The 13,322-nt window shown below is 41.8% G+C and overlaps 2 protein-coding genes across 6 annotated transcripts; both read right to left on the minus strand.

The window, feature by feature from the left end:
- Nucleotides 1–6,836: 6,836 nt before the first annotated feature.
- On the minus strand, nucleotides 6,837–8,267 carry LOC129761446 (uncharacterized). The gene has a single exon (XM_055759166.1). The coding sequence runs from the start codon at nucleotides 8,265–8,267 to the stop codon at nucleotides 6,837–6,839; it is 1,431 nt and encodes a 476-aa protein (XP_055615141.1).
- An 828-nt stretch (nucleotides 8,268–9,095) lies between these two features.
- Nucleotides 9,096–12,473, minus strand: LOC129770504 (phosphoribosyl pyrophosphate synthase-associated protein 2). Of its 5 annotated transcripts, none has more exons than XM_055773402.1 (7): nucleotides 12,320–12,460; nucleotides 11,967–12,113; nucleotides 11,569–11,688; nucleotides 11,297–11,416; nucleotides 10,941–11,229; nucleotides 9,660–10,082; nucleotides 9,096–9,599 (listed from the first exon to the last, which is right to left on the minus strand). In XM_055773402.1, the coding sequence occupies exons 2-7, from the start codon at nucleotides 11,984–11,986 to the stop codon at nucleotides 9,441–9,443; spliced, it is 1,131 nt and encodes a 376-aa protein (XP_055629377.1). In that variant the 5' UTR covers nucleotides 11,987–12,113; nucleotides 12,320–12,460; the 3' UTR covers nucleotides 9,096–9,440. The 5 variants fall into 5 exon arrangements, with proteins under 5 accessions (XP_055629377.1, XP_055629383.1, XP_055629392.1 ...); XM_055773408.1 differs by lacking the exon at nucleotides 12,320–12,460 and adding an exon at nucleotides 11,756–11,923 and having other exon boundaries at nucleotides 11,992–12,307; XM_055773417.1 differs by lacking the exon at nucleotides 11,967–12,113 and having other exon boundaries at nucleotides 12,320–12,473.
- Nucleotides 12,474–13,322: the final 849 nt, after the last annotated feature.

The raw sequence follows: 13,322 nt of genomic DNA on the forward strand, positions 1-13,322 counted from the left end.
CAGAACTGTTCATTGATTGATCTTCTAATCGACCCCGTTGAATTTATCTTTTACTATAAAATTCCTAGTATTTCTAACAAAACTCATCATTATAATATCAGATTATTTTCAGACATAATTCTCGTTCAAGATTTTCAACCACTTGCAAATAACATGTTTCTCCGTTACATGGAATAAATGTTTTATACAGAAAATATCATAGAATAAAGACAGCCCTAAATCGGACAATTCCTCCCTCGAGTTCTGCTCTTATCAACACATCCGGCGATTCTTTTTTAATGCGTTTCTTCACATTAAATTCCATTTCCAGTTTCGAACAAAGATCAATTTCGCTAGCGCAAACATCAAATGGACTAACAGCACTTGTCACTATGTGATTGTAGAACATATGGGAATTTAATTTTCCGAATTTCCCCTTTTTCCTTCAAAGTTTTTCGAAAATTATCAATTGTCATGTTTGGTTGGAATATTTTTGATTGAAATATGTGTAATATTTTTTGGGGCCCCCTCTTCATTCCAGAGGAAGGAGGTCATACCAGTGATACCATTATAGAAACTTTTCTCATATCCAAAAATCTCGAGTTATGCAGAAGTTTGTGTTTCCTTTGTATGGCAGCCCCCCTTAGAGAAGGGGGGAGGAGTGTATTCACCATAGAAACGTTTCGTGCCCCGTAAAACCTTCACATGCCTAATTTGGCTCCATTTGCTTGACTAATTTTCGAGATATGCAGAAATTTGTGTTTAATTTGTATGACAGCCCACCCTTAGAGAGCGGAAGGAGTGTCTAACCACCATAGAAATACTTATTACATCCTAAAACCTTAGAGAAGGGGGGAGAAGTGTATTCACCATAGAAACGTTTCGTGGCCCGTAAAACCTTCACATGCCTAATTTGGCTCCATTTGCTTGACTAGTTTTCGAGTTATGCAGAAATTTGTGTTTCATTTGTATGACAGCCCACCCTTAGAGAGCGGAAGTAGTGTCTAACCACCATAGAAATACTTATTACATCCTAAAACCTCCACATACCAAATTTGGTTTCATTTGCTTGATTAATTCTCGAGTAATGCAGAAACTTGTGTTTCATTTGTATGGCAGCCCCCCCTTAGAGACGGGGGTGAGGAGTCTAATCATCATAGAAACATTTATTACACCCTAAAACCTCAATATGCTTAATTTGATTTCATTTGCTTGAAGAATTCTCGAGTAATGCAGAAATTTGTGTTTCATTTGTATGGCAACCCCCCTTAGAGGGGTGGGGGGTGGATAGTCTAACCACCATAGAAATATTTGTTGCACCCTAAAATCTCAATATGCCTAATTTGGTTTCATTTGATTGATTATTTTCCGAGTATTTCCGATTTCTCCCTCTTCATTCCAGAGGAGGGAGGTCATACCAGTCATACCATTATAGAAACATTTCTCATATCCAAAAATCTCGAGTTATGCAGAAGTTTGTGTTTCGTTTGTATGGCAGCCCCCCTTAGAGAAGGGGGGAGGAGTGTATTCACCATAGAAACGTTTCGTGCCCCGTAAAACCTTCACATGCCTAATTTGGCTCCATTTGCTTGACTAGTTTTCGAGTTATGCAGAAATTTGTGTTTAATTTGTATTTTGAAGGCCATCGCCCTTAACTGGATGTGTTTGTTGCACTTCGGTTGTCCAGTGGCTGTCCAGTGACACTTCTGGGTGTGATCCATTGCTTTTATACCAACGACATGTTTGGGGGGCTTTTGGAGAGGGGGAGGGGTCTCAAACTATCACGAAAACTTTCCCCGGCCCCAAAAACCCCTACATACCAATTTTCATGTTGATAAGAATCCCTAAGAATCAGACAGATAGACAGACAGACAGACAGACAGAAATCCATTTTCATATACAGTAGAACCCCCATTATCCGCGAGCGGATGATCCGCGAAAGTTAGTTCCATAGTAATTTTATGAACCTACCCTAAATTTGACAACTTTCTATTCATTCACTCTATTCAATGGGGAAATTCCTGGCAAGCTTGAGGTGTACCATACCGGGGCTAAGTGGGCGATGCGATGGGGCGATGTCTCCATCCACTTGGAAACTGTGCAATTGACCGCCGTTTGTGGAATCTGCTGAAGCGTACCGACCGTGCGGAAGAATTTATGTCATTCGGTGGGAGGGTAATTGAATGATTTTTCAGTGACCGGAAGCTTCGTTTGGATGGTGTTAGAGTTTTTTTTATCCACATGAATAGCAATAATGTAATATGAATTAGCGATGGCATTATGAACTCGTTCCGAAAATGATGATTAAAATCTCATCACCACAAACATGTCGTTGGTATAAAAGCAATGGATCAAACCCAGAAGTGTCACTGGACAGCCACTGGACAACCGAAGTGCAACAAACACATCCAGTTAAGGGCGATGGCCTTCAAAACGGTATTGATTCTACTCTGCGCAGTGTGCTTCTTCGGAGCGATAAATTTGAGTCTGGCAAATCAACCTGCCGCTGGACGAATGACGAATGGTGCCGGTGCCACCCTTGAGGAAAACATGAGAGGACCCCGACCCAGCATCCGCAATGAGACCCAAAAGATTTTCGACGAATTCAAAATAGATCCATCGACACGGGATCAGATTCTGGACCGCCTCGAAAATCGTATGGATCAACTTCACGCCGAGGGTAAACCTAATCATCAAAGGATCGAACAGAGGCAGAAGCAATGAAAACTTAACATCTTCGAATATAAGTAACCAGCTGATGTGTTCACAGTTACAGAATTGTTTTCCAAGCGTCGCATGAAATAAACTAACCGGGCCTGATTCTCGAATACACTTCACGGTGGAAACGAAATAAACGGCACGCCACTGAACTACGTTTTAAGAGTTAGTGAAGTGTCAAAGATAATAATGAGTTTTCAGGCAGAATGAGCACTTTTCAAATAAAAATCATTAGTGAAAATTAAAGTCTTCATATCAAACTGGTGTTCAAAATTTTATCTGAAGATAATTTGATATTGTAATGATAAGTTTTAATGGGAAAAAATTTCATTTCCAGATGTCGACACCGTACCGTTGTCATCGCAGATACGTTTCATTCCGTTTCCACCGTGAAGTGTATTCGAAGTGTATTCGAGAATCAGGCCCATCATTTGACTACTGGTGTACACGACCTTACAGATGGATAGTTCAATGATTCCTGTATTGATAAAACATTGTTTTCATACTGAAATATCTGTTTTTTTTCGTGTTTGCACCTCATTTTTAGTCATTTGTTGTGTTATCCGCGATTTCCGTGATTCGCGGTGAGCTAGCCCGACTATTCCGCGGATAATCGGGGTTCCACTGTATATAGATAGAAGATAACGCATAAGATCATTACGGACTATTCTTATTTGATTTCAGTCCCTTTTGTAACTGCATTGAACGGATCCATATATGAACTATTCGTCGATATATTCGTCTTTAGATTCATACGTTCAAAAGCAAAATATAAATGTTTGACTTTCGTATACAGTAAAACCTGTTTTTGTGCGTTTTTTGACGTAGGACTACGTCTTTCATTTCTATACCGGGGTGTAAAATCAAAGTTTCGAAAACGAAAGCGTTACGCCGGAGACCGAGATTTTGAGCGTTAATAGCTCCTAAACAACTGAACGAAATGGTATGATAAACACTTCATTCGAAAGATAAAATATCTACGCGTTATATACTTGTTACTTTTTGATCCAAAAACTTGTTTCAATAGTCTTAAAATCCCTTTCAAAACAGGCTATTGAAATCACCAATCGGTATATAAGCGAGCGCCGCTCGGAAATCCACTCAGTTCAAATTGAACAGCGATTGGAGCATGTTGTCGCTGTTGTGGTGAAGCTCTTCGTTTATCATGTTTATCATGAAAGCGCGGATGAACGGTGTCACCAAGAGCCTGTTTGTGCGCCAGAAGGGAATCTATCAGGAGGAGAGTGATGCCACAAACGGTTCCCCGGGAAGAGATCGGAGCACACATACACACACATATACACGCGCGGAACTCTTCGTTTGGATGCCATTCAGCGTCGAGAAAATTCCGGAAAGATTCAATCGTTGCTGAAAAATAATCTGCTAGTTCCCCTGGGAACTGCATAATACATTCATGCGAAAGAGTTCATTTTAATGTTTTCTATCCATGTAACACTGCGACTAAATATTGTTCAATTAAGTGCTATTAACGGGTGGTTATCGAGTTAACATTAACCACTGGTGGGCTTCGAGTATCGAGGAAAATCTGGAAAAATCTAATCGTTGCTGAAAAATAATCTGCCAGTTCCCCTGGGAATTGAAAAATACATTCATGCGAAAGAGTTTATTTTAATGTTTTCTAACCATGTAACACAACGACCAAATATTTTTCAATCAAGTGCTATTAACAGGTGGTTATCGAGTTAGCATTAATTACTGGTGGGCGCCGAGTATCGAGGAAAATCTGGAAAGACCTAATCGTTGTTGAAAAATAATCTGCTAGTTCCCCTGGGAATTGAAAAATACATTCATGTGAAAGAGTTTATTTTAATGTTTTCTATCCATGTAACACGTATCGTATCCAATATTGTATGCGCGCGCAACGGAAAATGTTTCGCATCGCGAAAATTATATAATTTTCAATCAATTATTGCTCAGTCGCCGAAAGTTTCAAACTCAGAGAGTGCATTCCCCTCTAGTTTGCCTTCCAAATTGCCTTCGTAAACCACACCTTCTTTCGATTCAATCACGGGCAAAAAGCATACTTAAGCCAGAATATCGCTTGGTGGTGAAACGCATTCATTTTTCGTGAGGACATCGACAAGGCAACATCGTAATTGAGCGAGCTGAACGTGCTGGACGAGCTGGACGGCGAGGGATCGAAGGATTCATTACCTATCCTGACCTGACCTGAAAGACATGCAGTTTGTTTGGAACTGTAAGGGAGGGCAGAAAAGTCGAGCCATCAGAAGGAGAAGAGAAGGTGACCAAGAGAGTATCAGCATCGAATAAAGGTTCCCCGGGAAGACATCGAAGCAGCCGCCACACAAACACATACACACGCGGAACTTTTCGTTTGGATGCCAATCAGCATCGAGAAAATTCCGGAAAGATCTAATCGCTGCTGAAAAATAATCTGCCAGTTTCCGTGGGAATTGAAAAATACATTCATGCGAAAGAGTTTATTTTAATGTTTTCTAACCATATAAACAGCGACCAAATACATTTGATTTTATAATTTTTCAATCAAGTGTAATTAGCAGAAAGCTTCTGAAGATTATTCTCCCCCATCGGTAGAATATTTTCGTATCGAATACAGTTTGCGCGCGAAATGGCAAATGTTTTGCATCGCGAAAATCATATAATTTTCAATCAATTATTGCTCAGTCGCCGAAAGTTTCAAACTCAAAAAGTTCATTCGCCTCTAGTTTACCTTCCAAATTGCCATCGTAACCCATACCTTCTTTCGATTCAATCACGGACAAAAAGCATACTTAAGCGATATTCTGGTGGTGAAACGCATTCATTTTTCGTGAGGACATCGACAAGACAACATCGTTACTGAACGAGCTGACCGAACTGAACGATATGAACGGGCTGGCTGAGCTGGACGGCGAGGGATCGGGTTATTTATTCGGCCTTATTCTGCGTGGCGTGTGAGGTGAGATGACAATTGTCACTTATGTCACGCGATTCCACCAGGCGTATGCCGTGAGAAATCTCACTTGAATGAACTCTCACTTTATTCCCGCTCTCAAATATACGTGACGATTGTCACATGTACTGGGATTTCTAGGTGACAATCGTCGACATGTCTTGAGGTGTTGACAGTGCATGAAAACAAATGAAAAAAGGAAGAGGAATAATAAGTGTTTTTTTGGGTCGTATAGAATCGATAGTAATGGTATTATATGTATCAATAAATTCAATTTATCTTCAATTTTCACAGTACGAAAGACAAATTGCAAGTAGTTTGTTTTTTTTGTGAAAGCGGTAGTGAGTCTGTTATTCCTCAATTGGACGAATAAGCACACAAAAATTATTTTCATTTCATGAAATCTATTTATTTTCTCTAAAATATATCTATCATATGGGTCTTGTGTTTCATCTATCTATCCGCGAGTCATCGTCACCGAACTGCATATCCATTTCAGAAGCCGTGGTATATGCCCGAGCCGGAGCCAGAGCAACAATTTAACACTGAGAGTGCAGAGAGCAGCAGCAACTACGACCAAAACACACAAAAATGCTAAACTTTACAGGATGCAATCAACTGTTTCACCAAATCTAAATCAAATACCTGCAAATTCGGCAGAATGTCCTGATACACTAACAACAGGCCAGGTTAAATCAGATCTATAGATACGGTACTGACTGCAGCAAAACAAATATCTGACCTCTCTGAGCGAAACAAATAAAATTCTGGGATGCCAGATGTTTTTTCTCAAATATATGCGATAAAAATCTGAAATATTTGTAAATGTGTGCTAATGTCTGACATACTGACCAGCTTCGTTTATCATATGGAATCAATAATGTTTTGTCACTATTTTAAATAGCCTGCAGCAGGAATAAAAGGTTGTGATAAAAGTTAAATGTCTGCAAATTCGTGAACACATGTGCGAATGTGGCATCTCTGATCAGATTTGGCAACCAGCAGAATGAACGCCTTGTCACTTGCTGTTCATCCTCTCACATACATCAAATGAACCTCTCACGGCATCCGAAACGACTGTAGGAATAGAGTGAGGAGAGTTGCGTGATGGTGATGTGACAATTGTCATCTCACCTCACATGCCGCGTAGAATCAGGCCGATTATATCGCCTGACCTGACCTGAAACGCCGTCCTGTTTTTTGTTCAAATTTTAAAGTACAGATCGGCATCTTTCAAAAAACAGAGCAGTGCAGTAGTTTGTGAAGGGTCGTCGCCAAGCACATCTCGAATGCTCCCGCTGATCCCGTGTAAGTTCCGGAGGTTCTCATACTTTGGGCAAATACAGAGGATGTGTTCGACTGAATTGCGAACCTCGCACAAGTTACAAAGGGGATGAAAGGGTCCTCTGTTGAAGTTGTGTGACATGTTGCAGTGGCCGGTTCTTAACCTGGATAAGATTCGTTGCTGTCTCATCGTTTTGACGTCTTCGAATCTGGTGATGAATCCTTTGATTCTCCGGAAGAACAGCGTCGCTTCAACGGACCATTTTTTCGCCCAAAAAATTTTGAACGTGTTGGCGATCCATAGTCTGATGTCGTCTAGCGGTACTTTGCGCGTCAAAAGTTGTCCAAGGTGACCGATTCCAGCAAAACGGTCGGCCGCTTCATTGCCGGCTATGTCACTATGTCCGGGGACCCACATGAGGACTGTATCCGGCAGCAGATACCTCCTGATAGCTTGTATCCATGGATGCCTGGTTATAGCCGCGCCAACGGCATCGATGACGCTAGCCGAGTCGGTAACTATCAGGATCGATTTGCTTGACGGTATAGTGGCAGCTTCAAATATTCCGGCGACTCCGGCCGAGAAAACCTGGCAAATGTCGACGAGCTTCTTGCTGGAAATAAGAGAGTTATTATGACCGCTTACCCCGAAACCAAATCCTTGCATCCCTTTGGAACCGTCCGTGTAGCGAATTTCATAATTGTGATATTTTCTTGAGACAAGTTCGACAAAGGTTTGCTTCAGACCCGCAGAGCTCGCCCCAGCTCGAAAGTTGTTCCTGATTGTATCATCCACTTGGACCACCGGCAACCTCCAGTCGTTAGTCCCAAACCAAAGCTGTTTAGCTATCGATGGGAGGTTTGAGTGTGTCACCTGCTGCAAGATTTCGTTCGTTAAAACAGTCAGGTGTGTCTCCTTATCTCCGCTGGTTTTAGCGAGAAAGCTCGCAGTTCTGGAAACTATCGCCGCGTCCACAAAAATGTCAAACGGAGGTTCTGCTATTTCGGCGCATACCGAGGCTGCTGGTGTTGATGGTAGCAGACCAGAGATAATCCGTAGTGCATTGTTGTAAACCGGGGATAGAGTTTTTATGAGTTTATCTCTGGCCAGGCATGTCACTTCGAGACTGTAGGTGAGGCGGCTATTGATGATGGCTTTGGCCACCCGTAAACGGATCGTTCGGTTGTTACTCCGGTGAGGTTTGGAGATGGTTTTTATGAGGTTTAACCGGGTGGCACAGCTTTTCTTCACCTCGTGGAAATGGTGCTGGAAGTTCAGGTTGCAATCGACCACCACTCTCAGGATTCTCAACGTTCTACGGCGGGGAATGCGGTCGTTGTAGATTTGCATACCACCATGTGACCACTATTTTGCGCCGAAAGTCGAAAACCTCGTTCGACAGCCCATTTACCGATAGCATTGGTAGCTGCGTGGATCTTGATGCGTGGTGCCCTGTGCGTGTTCCCCACCACTACCAAAAGGATGTCGTCCGCATACGTGAATACGCATACTCCCTTCGGTATAACCCGGAACAGGCTGTTCGTCGCTATCAGGAGGTTGTGTTGGAGTATCCAAAATTACTCTGTTTTGAGGAGGCTGAATTAGATGACTATTAAAACTTAATAAAGACGAAGAAAACATTTTTTGGAGTTTTTTCATTCAATCATACCCCCTTCTTCAAATGCCAATAAAGCCTGAAAAATACACAATGGCAACATTATAGAGAAGTTCAATTTTCGGTCTGTAACACCGTGCGCGAGTATACGTGTGATTTTGTACGTGAGTACAAGCGGGTTAATTACTTGAAAGAGTAATAGTTTATATACAATTCTAGGAAATTACGGTAGTAGGTTTTGATGAATTAGTCCAGGAATTGAGAAATATTTTTAAATATGCAAGGTGGGCTTTTTTATGCTTATCACTGTAGGGCTGGCAGGTTCCGCAGGGAAGGCAGGAAAATCAATCTAAACCATTCCATTTTGAGATAATCCATTTCAAATCATCAAACAGCACTTCCAATGTTCTGGGTCGAAATATAACGTGATTGTTCCTAGTTGTGTCGTACACTTCATTTTTAGCAAGGGAGTGGATTGGATAGAGATAACGATTGGAATGGGAATGAAAAATTATTTTGTGGGATAACTGCTCTTTGTTCATTGAAATGGCAAAAAAAAAACATACACGATAGATTTATATTTGCTGATTCTCTTCGTACATCTACATATGTTTCGTCTCACAGAAGTGTACAATTTATAAAAAATTGTGTATACGACATGATACGCAATCACTTGCCAGCGTTGCTCCTAAAACTGACTAAATCTTCAGGTGAGTTTGTTTTTTGTTTTGTTTCCATCTGTGATAAAATACTTTAACGAAGGAGAGTAAATTGATAAGCATTCTAAGTTCTAACAGAGTACAAAAGAAAAAGACTGTCCGTGATAGAACACCGTTCATCCTATCTCTGATTTCCAGGAAATGCTTTACTTTTGTAAATACATCATCGGTCTGCCCGAAACCCAATCCTTAGTCCTCGAGGGTCACATTCTTGAACAGATAAGACATAGACTCCTTGTTGTGAATACGGCGTATTGCCTCCGACAGCAGAACACTGATGTCAACGGTTTTGATTTTGTGGCATTGCATTTTCTGGATCTCGTGTGGAACGGTGTTTGTAACGACGACCTGTGAAAGGGATGGGCATCAGATCAGAACAATCAACAGGGAAGACATGTGAATATATACCTCATCTATCGGTGAATCCTCGATCAATCGAGGAGCATCCTGGCTGAGCAGTCCGTGCGTGGCTAAGACGTAAATTTTGTACGCACCCCTCTCCTTCAGGACCTCTGCGGCAGCCACAAACGATTGAACGTCGTCAATGAGGTCGTCCACCATGATAGCAATGCGTCCTCCAACATCCCCAACCACATTGATCGGAGGTTTCTCCTTGGCCGGATGCACAGGGACACCACCGGAAACGTCCATTGTGCGTGACTTCGGCAGCGTTGGCGGCGAATTCCTGCCGTCGACCTCATCCGTCTCGGATTCCTTCTGTTCCCCGTGGATCACGGCAATTCCCAGCCGCAAACGTTCGGCGTAAGAGGTAGCCTTTTTGGCTGAACCTGGATTCCGAGCCACGATCACTGAGTTGCGATAATCCGGGATCTGAGGAAACAGAAACCGATGCAAAGTGGTTCAAAGTTATAACGAAATATTGGGTTGGGGAAAAAGAAATGTCGTATATTGTCAATATATGGCAACACTTAAACATATCTTGTGTTGTACTTATCGCATCGGGTCATACTATACGGCTATTTAAAGACGATCTGTGCTAGAAGTGTCGTTTTGACAGTGTTGTGATTGTCCTTTTCAGTCTCAAGTTATAGCGCGTCAAAGATGGTGGACTCCATCCATTTTTGAAGAAGAGTGTGACTGGTGATGAAAAGTGGATCATGTACGACAACCTGAAGCGAAAAAAGTCGAAGTCGAAGCGCGGTGAGCTGGCCCAAACCATCGCCAAGCCCGGATTGACGGCCAGGAAGGTTTTGCTGTGTTTGGTGGGATTGGAAGGGGATCATCCACTATGAGCTGCTCAACTATGGCCAGACCTTTAACTCGGTTCTCTACTGTGAGCAGCTTGACCGTTTGAACCAGGACAACGCTCGGCCTCACACATATTTGATGACCCGCTAGAAGCTACGGGAGCTCGGATGGGATGTCCTATTGCACCCACCGTATAGTCCCGACCTGGCTCCAAGTGATTGTCATCTCTTCCGGTCCATGCAAAACGCTTAGTTGGCCTCAAATAAGACTTGCGAAAAATGGCTGAGTTTTTTTTTTGCAAATAAAGAGGTGGGTGGATGGTTAAAAAGGGGGGGGGGGGAATAATGAAGCTGCCTTCTAAATGGCAACAAGTTTGCCAACAAAACGGCGCATATTTGACTCAAATAATTTTAAGTACGTTCAATAAAGCGTCAAATTTCGATCAGAAATACATTTCTTTTTCCCCAACCCTATACTTACGCTTTCTTGGATATACTGCAGCAAGAACGGGGAAGCTCGGAGATTATCCACTGGGCAATCGAAAAACCCTTGAATTTCCTTCTGGTGCAAATCCATCGTGATGATATGGGTCAAACCCGAGGTGCACATCATCCTGGCCAGCAGTTTCGACACGATGCAACCTCGTTTGCGCATTTTGCACTGCTTGGAATAGGGCAGATAGGGAATGACACCAACGATGGATTTTGCGGACGATGTTTTGCACGCGTATGCCATAATCAGCAGTTCCATGATGTTGTTGTTCACGTCCCTGAGAGGAGGACATTTATTGTTGATTAGTAAACGAAGAAAAATGGGCTCAACGGTGGTAAACTTACTTTGTTCCCGTTTGGATGATGTAAATATCTTTGCCACGAACCGAGTCTCCAATTTCGACCATGGTCTCCCGATTGGTTTTGTGGTACACCGAAACGCCTCCATTCTTAACACCAAGTCGGCTGTGAGACGATATAATATTGAGGTGAATGCTCAATCGAGAGTTAAATAACAACCGGCACGTTAAAATTAAAATCAAGACCTTGAATTTTCAGACTTGCTTAATCGATATTGTATAATTCCCTTGCATAGATATTTTCATCGCCATAGTTACCTAGCGATCAAGTTAGCCAGATCCGGATAGGAGTTCCCGTTGATGATCACAATGTCCGTGGTGGCCGGGGCATCCATTTTATCGATTTTCAAAATTTTAGCCGGTCGGAACCCTCCAAATCTACGTTAGAAAGGTACGAATAAATGAACTGCAAAAATAATTTCAAAACAACTCGAAGCACTCAAACCATCAACAAAAAGCATTAACTTCGCCAATGAAAAGCGCATTTTCGGAAGCGAACAAGGATTCCGTAAGCGTGGAATCGAGCAACAAAAAACGAGGTTATTCGGTTTCAACCAACGTAGAAAAACGAGGAAACGCCTAAAACGGGAGGTGAATTGCTTGCAGAAGAACGCTAAACAGAACGGAAGAAACAATAAAAAATGATCCAGATTTACTTATTTCGGCCCAGAAGCATCGTACTTTTGGTTCTCCTCCTGTTTTGGGGTGCAGGATTGAGCCGTGGCGTGTGGTATCCAAACTTTCTACTTATATAATTCAATTAGCGCAAAGTTTCTTTCGGTAGATCACACGCTTTTCCTTTGCTGCGAAGATTCGTTATCGAATAAGATAGGAGAAATGAACGAAAATATAGACACCGCGAGAGCAGATGGAAGTTTCAATTAAAAACACAGGGGTGTCAACAAGGATGCTGGAAATAATTTGACAGCAATATTTTGACACTCGATGCCGAGGAAGGGACCCGCAACGAATGAGAAATATACGAAGTAACAAAAAAATAACTACGCACACAGTAAAGTTTGGATCGAAAACAGTGAATTTCTATCTCTGAGCCGAACTGTTCTTCTCCAATCTTCTCGGCACTTAATTTCTTGTGGTATTGTTGACTTTCGATGGGCGAAAACGTTGGTTCGTCTGTTCTGCACACAATCAAAACAAAGAATGGAACGAGAAAGCGAGATGATAGAAAAACAGTCTCGGAGGCAGAGGTGCCAGATGAGAAGTGTAACACAAAAGTTTAACTTTAATTTTGTAAAGAAGTTCCAAAATATGTTAAACTTGTGCATTTTCCGTAAAAATGTCAATAATTGACCAAATGTTTATAAAAAAAGTTCCTTATTCAATATATTTTTATCTTGCCCTAATATTGTTTTTTTTTTATTTATTTAATCAGCGTTTCATCACATCACATTTTCATGCACAGCGGCAAAACTATTCAATGTATTTGTCTCAATAATTTCGTCTGATTCCGTGTTACCTACTCGAGGTAAGGAAGTGTAACATTTGCCATGTAAACGCCATGTAAATTTTGATGAAACGCATTAGGCCACGGTGACACTGCTTGCAGCTTCTTACGAAAATGTGGCTGCACGAAACGCATACAATCGTGAGAAGTAAACAACCACATATAATTTTATCGGTGTGGTTACACTGTTTCCCTCTTTGCTTCGCTCCAATTCACCAGCTTCTATTGAACAAAATTGTTTGTTTCTCATCGTCAGTTATCGTACAATCAAATTTTCGTGCGTACTCCGAGCCTATGTCTCCTCGGTCTTATACAGTGTTTGTGACGCCTTTTTTGTGGCAAAGCATTACATTGCAGCGCGGTGGGACCGGTAACGGATATGACCAGTGAAGATATGATAAATATATTTAAATTTTCCTGCCATCCCTGATTCAAAAGAAGAATTAGGACAACAAATGACAGATTGGGATAAAGCGTTTGTGCAAAACGGTTGAACTTATCATGAACAACAACCTTCCGAAAGACTCGAACCCAACGATTCGTGTAT

This window comes from Toxorhynchites rutilus, chromosome 1, assembly GCF_029784135.1.
Source record: "Toxorhynchites rutilus septentrionalis strain SRP chromosome 1, ASM2978413v1, whole genome shotgun sequence".
NCBI lineage: Eukaryota > Metazoa > Arthropoda > Insecta > Diptera > Culicidae > Toxorhynchites > Toxorhynchites rutilus.

What these genes read in the sequence shown, in the direction of transcription:
- LOC129761446 (XM_055759166.1), bottom strand. Translation starts at nt 8,267, where the DNA reads ATGCAAATCTACAACGACCGCATTCCCCGCCGTAGAACGTTGAGAATC.
- LOC129770504 (XM_055773402.1), bottom strand. Translation starts at nt 11,986, where the DNA reads ATGCTTCTGGGCCGAAATAA. An exon ending in ATGCTTCTGGGCCGAAATAA is followed by an intron (nt 11,689 to 11,966) that starts GTAAATCTGGAT and finishes TTTCTAACGTAG; the next exon opens with ATTTGGAGGGTTCCGACCGG. An exon ending in CTGGCTAACTTGATCGCTAG is followed by an intron (nt 11,417 to 11,568) that starts GTAACTATGGCG and finishes ATCGTCTCACAG; the next exon opens with CCGACTTGGTGTTAAGAATG.